This window comes from Salmo salar, chromosome ssa01 (assembly GCF_905237065.1).
Source record: "Salmo salar chromosome ssa01, Ssal_v3.1, whole genome shotgun sequence".
NCBI lineage: Eukaryota > Metazoa > Chordata > Actinopteri > Salmoniformes > Salmonidae > Salmo > Salmo salar.
The window spans coordinates 57,704,173-57,721,496 of NC_059442.1; the positions used below are offsets into that span (position 1 = coordinate 57,704,173).

Here is a 17,324-nt window from a genome sequence, read left to right on the forward strand (position 1 = left end):
AGTGTATATGAAGTGTAATATTGGGACTCAAAGTCTTAGACATTTCAACTCTATATCTGACATGGTACAGCGGTCTTCTTTTTTTAAGCCCATAACCATGTGTGTGAGGTGTATACTTCTGTTTCACAGTAGATTTGTTTAAGACCAGAAACACTCTGTGTGACCCTGATTTAGCCCACTGCAGAAAACATTCTCTACAATCTCTGGCTGTGAGTGCTGCACATACTGTATGAATGTGAGTGCCTCGTGTGTGTGTGTGTGTGTGTGTGTGTGTGTGTGTGTGTGTGTGTGTGTGTGTGTGTGTGTGTGTGTGTGTGTGTGTGTGTGTGTGTGTGTGTGTGTGTGTGTGTGTGTGTGTGTGTGTGTGTGTGTGTGTGGTATTTGCTTCTTCTCGGTTATCCCTGGGGAATCCCTCTCGGATGCAAATGGAAGTGCAGTGCATGTGGCTTTAATAAGTAATTGCTCTGTTGTTGTTTTCAACTGGAGCCAAGCGGACTTCTCTGCTTTTCACAAATCAACACCAGGTGGCAGTTGGGAGTCTGTGACGATGTTCTGTCTATTACTGCCGCTGCTCTGCTGTACGTCTCTCTGCAGCCCATCAGTACACCAGACAAAGAGTCAATAAAGAGCCCTGCTTCAATAGCATTGCAGTTTACAGCCCATTTCTTTCTAGAGGCATTAATTAGGCTCCACTGCACAGATGGTCTGGCGAGTATGGAAATAGAAAGGGAAAGAGAGAGAGAAAGATGGAGAGAGATAACAAGAGAGAAGACAGAGTAATAAAGGAAGAGCCAAGAATATCATGCATGAGAGAAAGTGTAAATAATTAAATGAGCAGTCTATTGGTGTGTTTGCCCCAATTTTGTATTGTGTCAGGCTTCAGAATAATTGCTATCCCATTATGAAAGAGAATAAAACAAGACATGTACAAACAAGAATTTTGGATTCAGTTCAGTTGTACTGTTTATAAAAGAAGCAGTCTGCTTTGATGCCAACATATATCTTTGTATTTTTGGATGAATGTGTGTGTCAGTGTGAATGTAACCTGGATGCATGTGTGTTTGGATGCATGTGTGTAATAGGTGAATTTTAATTTGTGTGAGGTTGTGTTTTTAGTAACAATGAATGTGTGTCTGAGTCTATGTGTCTGGATGTTAGTAAGGCGACACGCAGTCTCGTTTGAGATGGCTTCAAAGGACAAACACTGTAACGGTTTAAAAGACCTGTTTAAGTCACCGAAAGCAGACAGACAGGGGAGGGGGCAGGGTACATTGTTGAGTGACCGTAGGCGTCGCTTGAATGAAGGAACAGAGTGAAAGCGTGATGAGGGCGTGGAGAAATTGTATTCCTCGAAGACCAGATGTACGGGATGTCAAGGTATTACATCTGTCGACTACTCGTATCCACTTCTGAGGTAGGCATACATACTGAATCTGGAAGTGGGGCCATTACACTATTTCTTTAATCTGATCACATACATACATATCATTTTTATTGCCTTTCATTGCAACTAGTCAAACACAAGATAAAGGCCGTTGCAAACTCCTAATGTAACTTTTCTCTCTTTGATTTCTCTATATAGCAGACCCAGGTTTGGGCGGAGAGGCAGCAGGAAACACCACAGACAGTATCTGTTTATGAGATACAGAGTACCCTGTCTGTACTGCAGCCCCACTGCAGGTGCGAGACTGCCTGGGTCATGTGATGGGGGAGTAAAAAGACAATATGAGGGATGACGGAGCTGTTAATCCATAACTTCAACCTTCACTCTGACCCTGAACCCTGTTTGGCGACACTTTATTTGGATAGTCTGTAGAGTATCTACAGATGGACTATCCACAGACTATCAGTAACATTTCAACTAACTAGCTAATAACCCTAAACCTTGTTCTAAACCTAACCCTAGCAGTAACCTTAGCAAGCGGTTGCTTATCAACAGATAGTCCGGATTTTCATACTATCAGCAAACTATCTAAATAAAGTGTCACCCTCTGTTCTGTCACAATAAGGATGAGGGGACGTCAGGCATTAAGACACAAGGGGTTAAATTAACTCACTTCAAACACATCTTCATCAACAAACCTGACCAACGCATATACTGACATAAGTACATCTACTGTGTAAGTACAGGTGTTACATTATCTGACAGCGTGCACACGACCAGTAAGTCTCACATTGCCAAACCTCTAGGAGAGGACTAAAAGTATTATTCTGCAAAGTCTTTCTCAATGTCCTGGTGTGTATGCATGTGTGAACTGTATGTATGTGTATGTGTGGTATCGTGTAGGATGATCTGGAGTGGTGGGCAAAGGGAATAGGGGTGGGGATGGTCACAATGGTAAGGTGGGTAATAGTCAGGGGTGAAGGACATGGACTGTAAAGGTATAAGGGCAGGAATGTGTAGCTTGTGTGGTGAGGGGTGTTGTGGATAGGGAGGATCTTTCAGAATGTTTAGTTTCCATCGAGTCACACAAAGAAAGCATCAGAGCGGGCACCCCGGGGTTGGTAGGGCTCCCCAGAAACAAGAGTTGGCAATGGGAGACGCAGGACGAGCAGCATCTAACACAGGATTTCTTCCAGAAGAGAGGATGAGGGAGGCTGCTGCAGATCACTGATGTCAGAACCAACACTCCTGAGATAAGGAGAGAGAAAGAAAGGAAGAAAGAAAGAAAGAAAGAAAGTCACATATTTCTACTGCAGATGGTATACATCAGTACACTTTACGTTCCAATGAAGCGATTATAATGGATAAAGACTAGCCCATGTGTCTGTTTCGGCAGAGTATTGGATTATCTGGCAGTTTTGGGTGCCACCCTCAGTTCGTGCCCCATTTTAGAAAGTGGATGTAATATAAATACCGTATATCAAAAGGTCTGCTTTCAGTTGATGAGAGCATATAGTTCCTGCTATAGGATATTAGTGAAGGATGCACAGGTGTAACAAATCTCCTAGCTCACATCTAACCCCATATCTGGAACTTGAGGGTCATCGTAACCGCTTGGGTCTTTGAGGCTTTTCCCCACGGCCTCTTGAGTAAAACTAAACCTTTACACGATAGCAGATCACTTCTGTTATTTCAACACTAAATCAAATGTCACAGCAATTTTAGAAACCCCTTAAAGTGGCAATCAGCAGTAGAAATAATACCAAAGCGAGCTCCTCACCCCTGTTTCGGTAAAAAGCTGAGGGACGGGGCTGGAGAAACAGAACCACTCTCAAATTCATAGACAGAGCTATGTATACAAGGACTGACCATCCATGATATCAAAATGATAGTTTTAACCATGTTTTGAGACTATACAGTGTTTGTTTACATGTTACTTGTTTACAAACGTTGGAGTAAAACAAGCTTATATCTTGAGTTCTGATGGGGTACGACAGTTGAACTGAGCTCATGAGGCGTTTATAAGGTATGTTCTTCAAGAATCAATAGGCGCATATGTTAGCATATGGCTATTCCTGAGAGGAGATGGATGTTATACCACCTCGCGCCTGGTCATACATGAACACATGCACATGGATATGCTTCAACACGCAAAGCACACACAGAACCCACCCCCTTTATACACCTATTGTACAAACAAACACACTCACCTACTGTCCTGCCTGCTCAGCTCCCTGAGAGAAGTCACTCTGTGTGGTACAAACAGAGAACGGGGATCAGCATGTGAACGAATAGATACCGTCTCTACCACTACTGCTGCTGCAGCCGACTGCTGCTGCTACAGAGGAGGATGGCGATGACAACCTCCTCTGATGCAATATCCAGCTGAGCATGTGAGTAATGGATTAGGAGGAGGGTTAAGCTGGAAAGAAATACAGATGTCCGTGTATTTAAGCCACGGTTCTGGTTAATAGACATGCACGGGCATCTCTTTAGTAGGGGAGTTAAGGCTTGAATGGGAGAACATGCATTGCGATATTACGGACTCAGGCGCTTAGGAAAAATGAGACGTCCTAGACAGTTTCCTCGTGACTTTATTCATGCCCAACAATTACCTAGGATATCAATTATAATTATGACTCCCGGCATGGAATTCTGGTAATAGTTTGGTGAATGGTCTAAAGTCTGATTATCTAGTTTGATTCTGATTATTCATGGCAGTGGCGATATTGCCTGATCTGGTTGTAGAAATGTTAATATAATTAAACTTATTGCTGTGGGAATAATTATGACCTCAGTCCCCAATATTATAATGATTATAATTCATATGGGCAATTCTAGCAGGGACTGACTTTAATCATGTCTTAACCACATAATATAACAGACACTGAGATTGTGAAAATGAGAGTGATTGTAGCATGTCATCGGGTATGGCTATGGTTGTTATACTTGACCTAGCCTCTACTGTACTCTCTCCCACAAAAGGCTTTTAAGTGCCTTTGAAAATGGTACATGATAGAGCTGCGAGAGCGAGACGGAGAGATTGGAGATTGGAAAAAGGGAGGGGGTTGAACGTATGCTGTGGAGAGGAGCGATGGTTAGAGCTGTGGATTTAATTACTGATGGATCTTCTTGATTTACATTGTAAAGAGCCAGAAAGAAGAAAGGACACACACACACACACACACACACACACACACACACACACACACACACACACACACACACACACACACACACACACACACACACACACACACACACACACACACACACACACACACACCAACCTGGTCTCAGGGCATTCATATTATTCTGTACGTAAATCAGAGACACTCCATTTAGTATGATATGTTACCTTTCGTATGGTATGTATTCATTTGTGGACGTCCATCACCCATTACGCATAATATGTTACGAATTACATATCATACTAATTTGAGTGTCCCGGATTGACATTTACTATGTTATGTCTAGTCTATGAGACCAGGCTGCACACCCACATGCACAAATGCACCCACACACGCATACCCATGCACTCAGGCATACATAAACGTACACTCACCCATGCCTGCATGTTCACCCACAAACACAGAATATAGATTTAGAGTGGAATTAAGTAATTTTGCACCCGAGTGGTGCAGCGGTCTAAGGCACTGCATCTCAGTGCTAGAGGCGTCACTACAGACCCTGGTTCGATCCCTGGCTGTATCACAACCGGCCGTGATAGGCAGTCCCATAGGGCGCCACACAATTGAACCAGCGTCGTCCAGGGTTAGGGGAGGGTTTGGCTGGTATAGGCCTTCATTGTAAAATAAGAATTTGTTCTTAACTGACTTGCCTAGTCAAATAAAGGTGAAATAAAAACTGCATATCTAAGCATACATCTTGAGCTGTCTGTATCCTCCTGACTGGTCATTCTTTTCTTTTTTTTAAGAAACATAATATGCTTCTCTGCATCTCTGCTATGATCTCTGGGTAAAAGATGGGAGAAAGGAGTCTTATTCAGTATATTTAGCTTTCTTTTCTAAAGTCTGCCAACCTAGTTAGAACAAACTAGCTACTCTAACTTGATTGATAGCCTGAAATGGCTTCTTGGTAGCTAGTTATGAGGTTGGATCTATCTGGGCTAGCTAAAGCCAACTTCATAAAATTGCTAGGTGGCTATTAGTATTACAGAGAAACAAACAAACCTTCTTTTTTTTTTAAATACGTGTATTTTTTTAAACAGGACAAATCTGAGGGAGCACGTGCCCCTGTGCCCCCTCTGGGCATGATACCTCTGACTGTAATATAGCAGGGACACAGCTGCTGTATCTGCCCTGCACTACACAGAAGAAGAAGGCAATAAAGGCAGCAAGCATCATGCCGTGCATTCATTCATTCATTCTACTAAACTATCCACCACACACCCCTTCAGAACCAGAACCAGCCACCTCAGGCTTAGTGTCCAGAGCTACAGCTTCTTCCTGTTCCTGCCAGACACAACAGTTATGGGTGGAAGGAGAAGAAATGATACAAGTTACCAACAATACGCACAGACAGACATACACAAACATAAAAGACACAAGCATGCGTTGATCCTTTTCCTCTGCATTCCTTATAACAGAGACACTAAAATCAGAGATATGCACACAAACATTAATACGACAAGTCAACTTGGGAAAATCTGTGTTTTTGACACCAGGATAAGACTGTTGAAGGATGGACCTGTTGAAGTCTCTTCTCCTGGAATCGCAAGGCTGATCTCAAGTCTGTTATAACTGTCTCTATTCCAACCACCTCCAACCGTCCAGCCCACAGTTCCCCGTAGAGGAGAGGGGTTCGCCATCATCTTCACAATATGAAAAGACAGGATGTGACTCACCTGGTTCACCAATCCGGAGTTCACCGCTGCGTTCTCCATCCCTTCCACTGTTTGCTGAGACAGCTCGTTGGCCCCGGCGACCGTTGCGTCCCCGACAATATTGGCCTGGTCAGTTGTTCTCTGGGCCACTGGGGAAAGGGGGACAGGGGGTTGTCATACTCTGTCCCCGGAGAACCAATGTTTCACCTCAGAATTTGGTTTGTGAAAAAAGTCTGATCCCTGCATACTTACGAAATGTAACGCAGGATATTTTCTGTGGGTAGTGTTGCGCTTACCTGTGTTCACACCTGCTACCATTCCGTCCTTTGTCTTGTTCCCTGTAAAAGAGAGAAACAGATGCTAGATGATTTATGTTTAAATGGCGTTTCTCAAACTCCAAGCGCTTTAAACTCGGACAAAACAGAGTTGCTAGTACTAGGTCCGAAGAAACAAAGAGATCTGCTTTTGGATCTGACAATTCATCTTGATGATTGTACAGTCGTCTCAAATAAAACTGTGAAGGACCTTGGCGTTACTCTGGACCCTGATCTCTCTTTTGACGAACATATCAAAAATATTTGAAGGACAGCTTTTTTTTCCATCTTCGTAACATTGCAAAAATCGGAAATATTTTGTCCAAAAATGATGTAGAAAATCTAATCCATGCTTTTGTCACTTCTAGATTAGACTACTGCAATGCTCTACTCTCCGGCAACCCGGATAAAGCACTAAACACGGCTGCTAGAATCCTGACTAGAACCAAAACATTTGATCATGTTACTCCATTGCTAGCCTCTCTACATTGGCTTCCTGTTAGGCTAGGGATGATTTCAAGGTTTTACTGCTATGCTACAAAGCATTACATGGGCTTGCTCCTACCTATCTCTCCAATTTGGTCCTGCCTTACATACCTACACGTACGCTACGGTCACAAGACGCAGGCCTCCTTAGTGTCCCTAGAATTTCTGAGCAAACACCTGGAGGCAGGGCTTTCTCCTATAGAGCTCCATTTTTATGGTCTCGACCTTTAAGTCATTACTGAAGACTCATATTTTCAGTAGGTCCTATGACTGAGTGTAGTCTGGCCCAGGGGTGCGAATGTGAACTGCAAGTACTGTCTCTGCCTGGCCGGCTCCCCTCTCTCCACTGGGATTCTCTGCCTCTGACCCTATTACGGGGGCTGAGTCACTGGCTTACTAGTGCTCTTCCATGCCGTCCCTCGGAGGGGTGCGTCACTTGGGTGGGTGAGTCACAGACGTGATTTTCCTGTCCGGTGTTGCGCCTCCTCGGGCTCGTGCGGTGGAGGAGATCTTCGTGGGCTATACTCAGCCTCGTCTTAGGGTAGTAAGTTAGTGATCTGTTGATATTCCTGTAGTGGTGTGGGGGCTGTGCTTTGGAAAAGTGGGTGGGGTTATATCCTGCCTGGTTGGCCCTGTCCGAGGGTATCGTCGGATGGGGCCACAGTGTCCCCCGACCCACCCCTGTCTCAGTCTCCAATATCTATGCTGCAATAGTCTATGTGCCGGGGGGCTAGGATCAGTCTGTTATATCTGGTGTTCTCCTGTCTTATCTGGTGTCCTGTGTGAATTTACGTATGCTCCCTCTAATTCTCTCTCCCTCCCTCTCTCCCTCTCTCCCTCTCCTGGAGGACCTGAGCCATAGGATCATGTCTCAGGACTACCTGGCCTGATGGCTCCTGGCTGTACCCAGTCCAACTGGTCGTGCTGCTGCTCCTGTTTGAACTGCTCTGCCAGTGGCTAGGGAACCCTGACCTGTTCACCGGACATTCTACTTTCGACTCTCTCTCTTTCTACCACACCTGCTGTCTCGACCTCTGAATGCTCGGCTATGAACAGCCAACTGACATTTACTTCTGAGGTGCTGACCTGTTGCACCCTCTACAACCACTGTGATTATTATTTGACCCTGCTGTTCATCTATAAACGTTTGAACATCTACAAAAACACTCTGGCCTTAATTGGCCATGTACTCTTATAATCTCCACCCGGCACAGCCAGAAGAGGACTGGCCACCCCTCAGAGCCTGGTTCCTCTCTAGATTGATCAACATTGGATTGGGGCACTCAGCTTCCAAATCAAAAGGCAAATTGGAATAACTTAGCGAGGACACCAGGATCAACATCTCCAGGCTTCCCTAACACTTCAATACTTGATGAATTAGGCACAGAGAATCAGTCTCCCTCTCTAATGGTTATTACATAGGGCCAGGTCCTTGTTGTCTGTTCTAAGAGCAATGGGTTCTGCTCAGCTGGTCCAGGATTGTCTGTTCTCTCCCAGGCCCTGCCACAGTGCTCTGCTCTGTCTCTCTGGGCCCTCTGGAGCTCAGCCCATATTTGGCTCACAAAGACTCCTTGAGGAGAGAAAAGGTCAGTCATTCCTTCAGCCATAGATCTGTATGGGTTGAGGCCTGCTGGCCGGCCAAACCCACTCCACCTCCTCAATACAACTGGCATGGAGCATTGGAGTGGATCTCTCTCTCTCTCTCTCTCTCTCTCTCTCTCTCTCTCTCTCTCTCTCTCTCTCTCTCTCTCTCTCTCTCTCTCTCTCTACCTCTCATGCAAATCACCAGCACAACAAGCCGTTGCTCTGTTCCCCTGCTGACCCTTTGAGCTGGGCATTTTTGAAAATCCCTCCCCAGTCCCCACACACAAACACATTGCTCAAGTCAAGCGTGTCATTGTTATTTAACTCCCTACACGACAATGGGCTAATTTAGTACTAGGGACATGGAAATTGCCATGAGCTAAAGTCCAACTGTCCAATGTAGAACACAGGAAAAAACACAGACACAGGAACCAGGCTATTGTATTGTTAATGCTGTAAAATCAATAGACAGGATGGTAATATCACCAGCCAGCCATCAATGTTGTAACTTGACGTCAGTTCTTGTGCAGAATCTAACATGACTTCATATCAGCAGAGGGACATTGTGACTGTGGTTACAGTTACCTCCCCTGCACCTGAGATGGTAAATACTGTTACTATAATACATGACTACACACCCACAAAACATCCTGTTCGAGTGTTTACATTCAAAGATAACAACTGAAACACAGGACCTCATTGTCTCATCAGAAGGTTATAGCATCTTTGATTCTGTGTGTAGTAATCTTGGCACTCAGAACCAAATCTCACATGAGTGCTGGCCAGCTAATTGTTTCGTCTGCCATGAGAGATGTATTGGTGGGTTGCATTGCATCTTCTTCTCCCTCTCTCTCCATCCAGTCTCTCTTTCTCTCTCTCTCTCTCTCTCTCTCTCTCTCTCTCTCTCTCTCTCTCTTTCTCTCTCGCTCTGTCTCTCCTCACTGCTTCTGATTCATCTGCACACGTCTTAATCCTTCCATGATAAGATGGTGCTTAATCTGTAACCATAAGAAGAAGGAGGGAGTGGGAAGGCAGCGGACGAATGAGGAGGATGAATAACAAATATTGCATTTTAGCATTGTTTATCAATTGAAAGATACACACTGTGCAGCTCAGTTATCGTTTGATGAACAAAATAACACTGTGGCTAAATTAATGGAGAGCAGTACAATCCAGACATAATGGGATCATTACCTACCATTGTGTGTGTGCACATGTTCGTGTGTGTGTGTGTGTGTGTGTGTGTGTGTGTGTGTGTGTGTGTGTGTGTGTGTGTGTGTGTGTGTGTGTGTGTGTGTGTGTGTGTAGACATACGTACGTAACTGTGTGTGTGTGTACGTGCGTACGTGCAACTGTGTGTGTGTGTGTGTGATGGTGGCAGTGGTGGTAGGATACGTCTCAGCTGTGATGTGAGGGAACACTCTGGCACACTGTGACCTCTTGTCTGTGATTGTGGGAGACAGCCTACTCCCTCCCTCTACCCTCCCTCCTCCCTCCCTCCCTCCCTCCCTCCCTCCCTCCCTCCCTCCCTCCTCTCAGCTCTGCACACTCCCTGTCCTGTAGAACTGGGCCTCGTGACTGTCTGCCACCCACCCAGCAGCAGCTGAGCATCACACACACACACCGATATAGATACATGCCTGCACCATTGCACACGTATACACACATACACACACACACACACACACACACACACACACACACACACACACACACACACACACACACACACACACACACACACACATAAACAACACAGAATGCACCTGCTCAAAGCCTAGTGTGTTATAATACGTCCAGACCACAGGAGGCTGCTACCATTCCACTGATTCCGCTCCAGCCATTAGCACCAGCCTCCTGTGGACCACACAGTAGTGAATTCACACTAGACCGCCTCACACGATAGTACACTGCGTACAGACATCAGTCAATCCCGCACCCACTGAATAAAGTGCTCACACTCAAACAGATGAACGTAGTCAACGAACGCAGGCACGGGCAGACATGGACACACACGCACACACACGCACACACACGCACACACAGGATAAGGGCTCACTGAGAGGCTGTACAGATAAACAGAGGCAGCAGATCAGGGTTAGTGGGGATTCGTGACAATTCTCCTCCTTTTTTAAAAAACATAATCCATTCTCTCTTACACACTGTAGATGACTCACACAGTAACGTGTGTGATGGAGGCCTGGTGGGGCTTGGCTGTGTGTAAAAGCCTCAGTAGACTCCACACGCTCAACTGCTCCAACAGCACTGTCTCAGAGCACTCAGTTGTTTGATCATAGACAGGCAGATCTGATTGTCAGCCACTGAAAGTCCTGTGATGCATATATGTATAGGGATAGGCATAGGGATGCACACTGTGACAGGTATGGGGGGGTTAGTACGCTGCACCCTTATCGCTCAGGGGAAGGGGAAAGAACAACGAAGATAAAAAATAAAGGAGAATAGACCAAAATTAAGCTTGGTCATGCTGACGAGATATCTGGCTGTGCAGTAGGGGTTCAATTATCTCTTTACAGTGCTGTGAAGATCAATACACCAATGAAATGTGATGGGCCCTGCCCTCTGCGGCTGACTGGCTCCACTAGGTCATTCAGCAGAACGGGGTGGATGACAGACCGCCTCCGTGCGGTGGGGATGATTTATGATGATGGATGAAGATGGATACGGCCTCCTCTGTCTCTGCTTATTGACATCCAATGAATGATAATCCCACGAACTGGATTCTGAGTGCACCACCCACTCATTCATAATCTCGTTCCCTCGCTCTCATATCTCTCTTTCTCTGCCTCTCTCTCTTTTTCTTTTTTCTTCCCTTCCTCTTCTCCCCCCCTTCCACCCTCCCTCACCAGGAAGGCAACCAGGAATCGCATCACTCTCAAATGTTTCATTTATTCATTCATTTATCCTTTCCCTCTTGTTCTCCTTCGTTCTCTACCATTTCCTCTCCGCCCCTCTTCTCCAGGTTGTTAGTGCTGTAATCTGGTACTCAGACACTTCCGCCCAAATGTGTGAAGAGTCTGGTGGACCAACGCGTCAAACTTGGCCTTCGTTAGCTACAGCAGGGTTCTCCAACTGGCGGCACTCGAGCCAAATTTGGCCAGCGGGTGGTTTCAGTTGGCGCCACAAGTTTTATTTTTTATTTTCTTATTTTCATTGTTGGACATAAAATGTAAAAACATCAGGAAATGAAGTGATTTTAATTCAAGAAATCTCTTCAAGTATTCCCACGCATAATAGGGAGACGTGATCGTATATGAATGTAACAAAGGTTTGAAATGATTATGTTTTAGCCAAATATTATACATGTTTGGGCTTCTTGAGGTCAATTTGCAGCATGTGCAAGCAAGCATGTGGACACCCCTTAAAATTAGTGGATTCGGCTATTTCAGCCACACCGTTGCTGACAGGTGTATAAAATCGAGCACAACGCCATGCAATCTCCATAGACAAACATTGGCAGTAGAATGGCCCGTACTGAAGAGCTCAGTGACTTTCAAAGTGGCACCGTCGTAGGACGCCACCTTTCCAACAAGTCAGTTCATCAAATTTCTGCCCTGCAAGAGCTGCCCCGGTGAACTGTAATTGCTGTTATTGTGACGTGGAAACGTCTAGGAGCAACAACGGATCAGCAGCGAAGTGGTAGGCCACATAAATTCACAGAACAGGACTGCCGAGTGCTGAAGCGTGTAGCATGTAAAAATTGTTGCAACACTCACTACCGAGTTCCAAACTGCCTCTGGAAGCAAAGTCAGCACAATAACTGTTTGTCGGGAGCTTCATGAAATGGGTTTCCATGGCCGAGCAGCTGCACACAAGCCTAAGATCACCATGCGCAATGTCAAGCGTTGGCTGGAGTGGTGTAAAGCTCACCGCCATTGGACTGTGGAGCAGTGTAAACGCGTTCTCTGGAGTGATCTGGCAGTCAGACGGACTAATCTGGGTTTGGCGCATGCCAGGAGAATGCTACCTGCCCCAATGCACTGTGCCAACTCTAAAGTTTGGTGGAGGAGGAATAATGATCTTGGGCTGTTTTTCATGGTTCGGGCTAGGCCCCTTAGTTCCAGAGAAGGAAAATCTTAACACTACAGCATACAATGACATTCTAGACGATTCTGTGCTTCCAACTTTGTGGCAACAGTTTGTGGAAGGCCTTTTCCTGTTTTAAGCATGACAGTGCCCCTGTGCACAAAGCAAGGTCGATACAGAAATGGTTTGTCGAGGTCGGTGTGGAAGAACTTGACTGGCCTGCACAGAGCCCTGACCTCAACCCCATCGAACACCTTTGGTAAGAATTGGAATGCGACTGCGAGCCAGGCCTAATTGCCCAACATCAGTGCCTGCTCTTGAAGTTGAATGGATGGAAGTCCCCGGAGCAATGTTCCAACATCTAGTTGAAAGCCTTCTCAGAAGAGGGGGCTGTTATAGCAACAATGGGGGAACCAACTCCATATTAATGCCCATGATTTTGGAATGAGATTTTTGACGAGCAGGTGTCCACATAATTTTGGTCATGTAGTGTACTTTTCTCAATAGGTCACGCCCATAGAATTCTATGGTCACTCCCACTAAGGCCAACTTTGAATTGTTGACATCCCATGCTTAAATGTGCTGTGCCCAAAGGTTATTGGTGCTGTAACAGGGCCACAGGTCATTAAAGTGGTGAAAGACAATGACATAGAGCAGGGTTATGTCTCAGCGTTCTGTATGAATCAGTGTTCTAATGTGTCAGTGTTCTGTATGAATCAGTGTCCTAATGTGTCAGTGTTCTGTATGAATCAGTGTTCTAATGTCTCAGTGTTCTGTATGAATCAGTGTTCTAATGTGTCAGCGTTCTGTATGAATCAGTGTCCTAATGTGTCAGTGTTCTGTATGAATCAGTGTTCTAATGTCTCGCTGTTCAGTGTTCTAATGTTCAGTGTTCTGTATGAATCAGTGTTCTAATGTCTCAGTGTTCTGTATGAATCAGTGTCCTAATGTGTCAGTGTTCTGTATGAATCAGTGTTCTAATGTGTCAGTGTTCTGTATGAATCAGTGTTCTAATGTCTCAGTGTTCTGTATGAATCAGTGTTCTAATGTGTCAGTGTTCTGTATGAATCAGTGTTCTAATGTGTCAGTGTTCTGTATGAATCAGTGTTCTAATGTGTCAGTGTTCTGTATGAATCAGTGTTCTAATGTGTCAGTGTTCTGTATGAATCAGTGTTCTAATGTGTCAGTGTTCTGTATGAATCAGTGTTCTAATGTGTCAGTGTTCTGTATGAATCAGTGTTCTAATGTGTCAGTGTTCTGTATGAATCAGTGTTCTAATGTGTCAGTGTTCTGTATGAATCAGTGTTCTAATGTGTCAGTGTTCTGTATGAGTGTCCTAATGTCTCAGTGTTCTGTATGAATCAGTGTTCTAATGTCTCTGTGTTCTGTATGAATCAGTGTTCTAATGTCTCAGTGTGTCAGTTCTAATGTGTCAGTTCTTCGGCTGTCCACATAGGAGAACCCTTTGAAGAACCCTTTTTGGTTCCAGGTAGAATAATTTTGGCTTCAATGAAGAACCCTTTCCGCCGAGGGTTCTACAGGGAGCCCGAAAGGGTTCTAGCGGAAACCAATAAGGTTTATCCTATGGGGACAGCCGAAGAACCCCTTTGGAACCCTTTTTTCTAAGAATGTATGTGTCAGTGTTCTGTATGTGTCAGTGGTGCTCAGGGCTGCAGAGCTGTGCTGTGCTATATTGTGCTGTGTTGGGTTGGGTTGGGCTGGGCTGGGTTGACGGGGGGTCCGACAGTGGAGCTAGCTGCATCAGTCACTCTGAGAATCCAAGACGCCCATGTTAAATCTCACTGCTGCAGCGGGGCTGACAGGCAGGTGGGTGGCACAGCAGAGATGAGCTGATCTGAACTATACTCAGAGTCATAGACCCCTCTCTCTCTCCCCAGTACCACTATACTGTACTATCACATATGCACCGATTGGGGAAAATATGTGAACACACACACACAGTACAATCACCTCCCAGTGTGTGTGTGTGTGTGTGTAGAGAGAGATGGTAGCATGCAAATAATTTATATGACCATCAATATTGTTTGTCAATGTTCTGTTGGTCATTACACTCTACATAATGAATAGAGTACCTCAGTACCACTCAACCAGACTATTCCCTCTTTGAATAGAACATCTCTTGCCTGAAGCATATGCAATCTAAAAAAAATACATCAATATCTTCCTCTCACTTTCTGCCCCTTTTTTCTGCTTTTCTCCATTGTCTTGCCTTCAGTCCTTTGCCATCGTTCTCATTTTCTTGTTCAACGAACCCTTCCTATCTGTATCCATGTTTCCATCACCAGTCATATTCAGTCCATGCACCGCCTGGTTGTCTGTCCCATTTTATTCAAACCTGGCAGAACAATTAGTGCACTCACCCATCACTCATCCATCCATCACTCACCCATCATTCATCCATCAAATGCAAGCGCACCAGGAGGGCTTCACAGGATCAAAATGTAAGCCAGATTATCCCACATAAAAACTGTGATGCACTATTTTCAGCTAACCCTCTCCACCGCTGTCTATCCTCCACACCTTTCCCCGTCATCACTCCTGTACTCACCCACATACATTACCCCCTCCTTGGTTTTGGCAGCTGCCCCCTCCACCCCTGCCTTGGTCTTCTCCGCTGCCGCCACCGCGCCTTCCTTGGCCATGGAGAATCCCTTCTTCAGGTAATCCATGCTGGTCTGCTGTCACGGGGCTGTGTCTTTTAGCTGGCTCTGGCTGTGTCTTGGAGCTGGTAGATGAGGTTGCTCGGTGTGCCCTTCTGTGTCTGCGTGTGTGTCTGAGTGTGTGTAAGCGCGCCTGAGGTTGTGTCTCTGCGTGGTAGGTGGGTGTGTGCGCGAGTGTACGTGCATGTGCTGCTCTTATGAGAGAGAGAGAGTGAGAGAGAGAGAGTGAGAGAGAGAGAGAGTGAGAGAGAGAGAGAGAGAGAGAGAGAGAGAGAGAGAGCGAGAGAGAGAGAGAGAGAGAGGGGCTGGACTGATCTGTGCTGCTGAGGCAGATTGGGACACCCTTAACAAGGAGAGCAGCTGAGCGAATGAAATGGAGAGAGGGAGGGTAGAGGGGGGGCATGGGGAGAGAGATGGAGAGAGTGACAGAGAGAGAGGGAGAGAAGAGGTGGAGAAAGAGAGAGCAAGTGGGTGAGGAATGCAGCGATGGATGCGGCAGTGTTGCTCAGTTATGCTGCCCAATTTCTTTTGCTATCATGCACACAGAGGCACAAATACACTCACAGGTTTAGTGGATAATTCAAGCCTGGATTAAGCTGTCTGTCAAACCTGGAATGACACATTTGAAATGCTATTCAACACCAAAACTGCAAATTCTCTGCTCTCCCTCTTTCATTACCCCTAAGATTCAATGACATGCCATCCTCAGAAGTATGCGATACAGATACTGATACTGATATGATACAATGCATAGTATATAGCAATAAGATATATGATCTTACACTTTATTGCCCAATTTGATAAAAAATCATTTTGTGAAGTGTACAACACATCAAACAGTACGTAGAAATCAAAACTGGATAGTCTTCAGAGATGGGAGGGGTTGAGTGGAGCTGAAGGATGGGACTAAAAATAAACAAAAGATAACTAATGTAAAGTATGCTGTGTCTGTAAAATAGTATGTAAACTCAGCAAAAAAAAAGCAATGTCCTCTCACTGTCAACTGCGTTTATTTTCAGCAAACTTAACATGTGTAAATATTTGTATGAACATAACAAGATTCATCAACTGAGACATAAACTGAACAAGTTCCACAGATATGTGACTAACAGAAATGGAGGGGGGGGGTCAAAATCAAAAGTAACAGTCAGTATTTGGTGTGGCCACCAGCTGCATTAAGTACTGCAGTGCATCTCTTCTTCATGGACTGCACCAGATTTGCCAGTTCTTTCTGTGAGATGTTACCCCACTCTTCCACCAAGGCACCTGCAAGTTCCCAGACATTTCTGGGGGGAATGGCCTTAGTCCTCACCCGCCGATCCAACAGGTACCAGACGTGCTCAATGGGATTGAGATCCGGGCTCTTCGCTGGCCATGGCAGAACACTGACATTCCTGTCTTGCAGGAAATCACGCACAGAACGAGCAGTATGGCTGGTGGCGTTGTCATGCTGGAGGGTCATGTCAGGATGAGCATGCAGGAAGGGTACCACTTGAGGGAGGAGGATGTCTTCCCTGTAACGCACAGTGTTGAGATTGCCTGCAATGACAACAAGCTCAGTCCGATGATGCTGTGACACACAGCCCCAGACCATGACGGACCCTCTAAATCGATCCCGCTCCAGAGTACAGGCCTCGGTGTAATGCTCATTTCTTCGACGATAAACGCGAATCTGACCATCACCCCGGTGAGACAAAACCACGACTCGTCAGTGAAGAGCACTTTTTGCCAGTCCTGTCTGGTCCAGCGACGGTGGGTTTGTGCCCATAGGTGACGTTGTTGCCGCTGATGTCTGGTGAAAACTTGTCTTACAACAGGCCTATAAGCCCTCAGTCCAGCCTTTCTCAGCCTATTGCGGACAGTCTGAGCACTGATGGAGGGATTGTGCGTTCCTGGTGTAACTCGGGCAGTTGTTGTTGCCATCCTGTACCTGTCCCGCAGGTGTGATGTTCGGATGTACCGATCTTGTGCAGGTGTTGTTACAC

The 17,324-nt window shown here is 45.6% G+C and overlaps 1 protein-coding gene across 3 annotated transcripts; it reads right to left on the reverse strand.

Moving 5' to 3' along the window:
• Nucleotides 1-842: 842 nt before the first annotated feature.
• syu (Synuclein) lies at nt 843-15,586 on the reverse strand. Of its 3 annotated transcripts, none has more exons than XM_014201082.2 (6): nt 15,228-15,586; nt 6,527-6,568; nt 6,252-6,379; nt 5,821-5,859; nt 3,595-3,633; nt 939-2,632 (listed from the first exon to the last, which is right to left on the reverse strand). In XM_014201082.2, the coding sequence occupies exons 1-5, from the start codon at nt 15,346-15,348 to the stop codon at nt 3,595-3,597; spliced, it is 369 nt and encodes a 122-aa protein (XP_014056557.1). In that variant the 5' UTR covers nt 15,349-15,586; the 3' UTR covers nt 939-2,632. The 3 variants fall into 3 exon arrangements, with proteins under 3 accessions (NP_001134041.1, XP_014056557.1, XP_014056547.1); XM_014201072.2 differs by having other exon boundaries at nt 5,797-5,859; nt 15,228-15,576; NM_001140569.1 differs by lacking the exon at nt 5,821-5,859 and having other exon boundaries at nt 843-2,632; nt 15,228-15,415.
• Between the last annotated feature and the right edge of the window lie 1,738 nt (nt 15,587-17,324).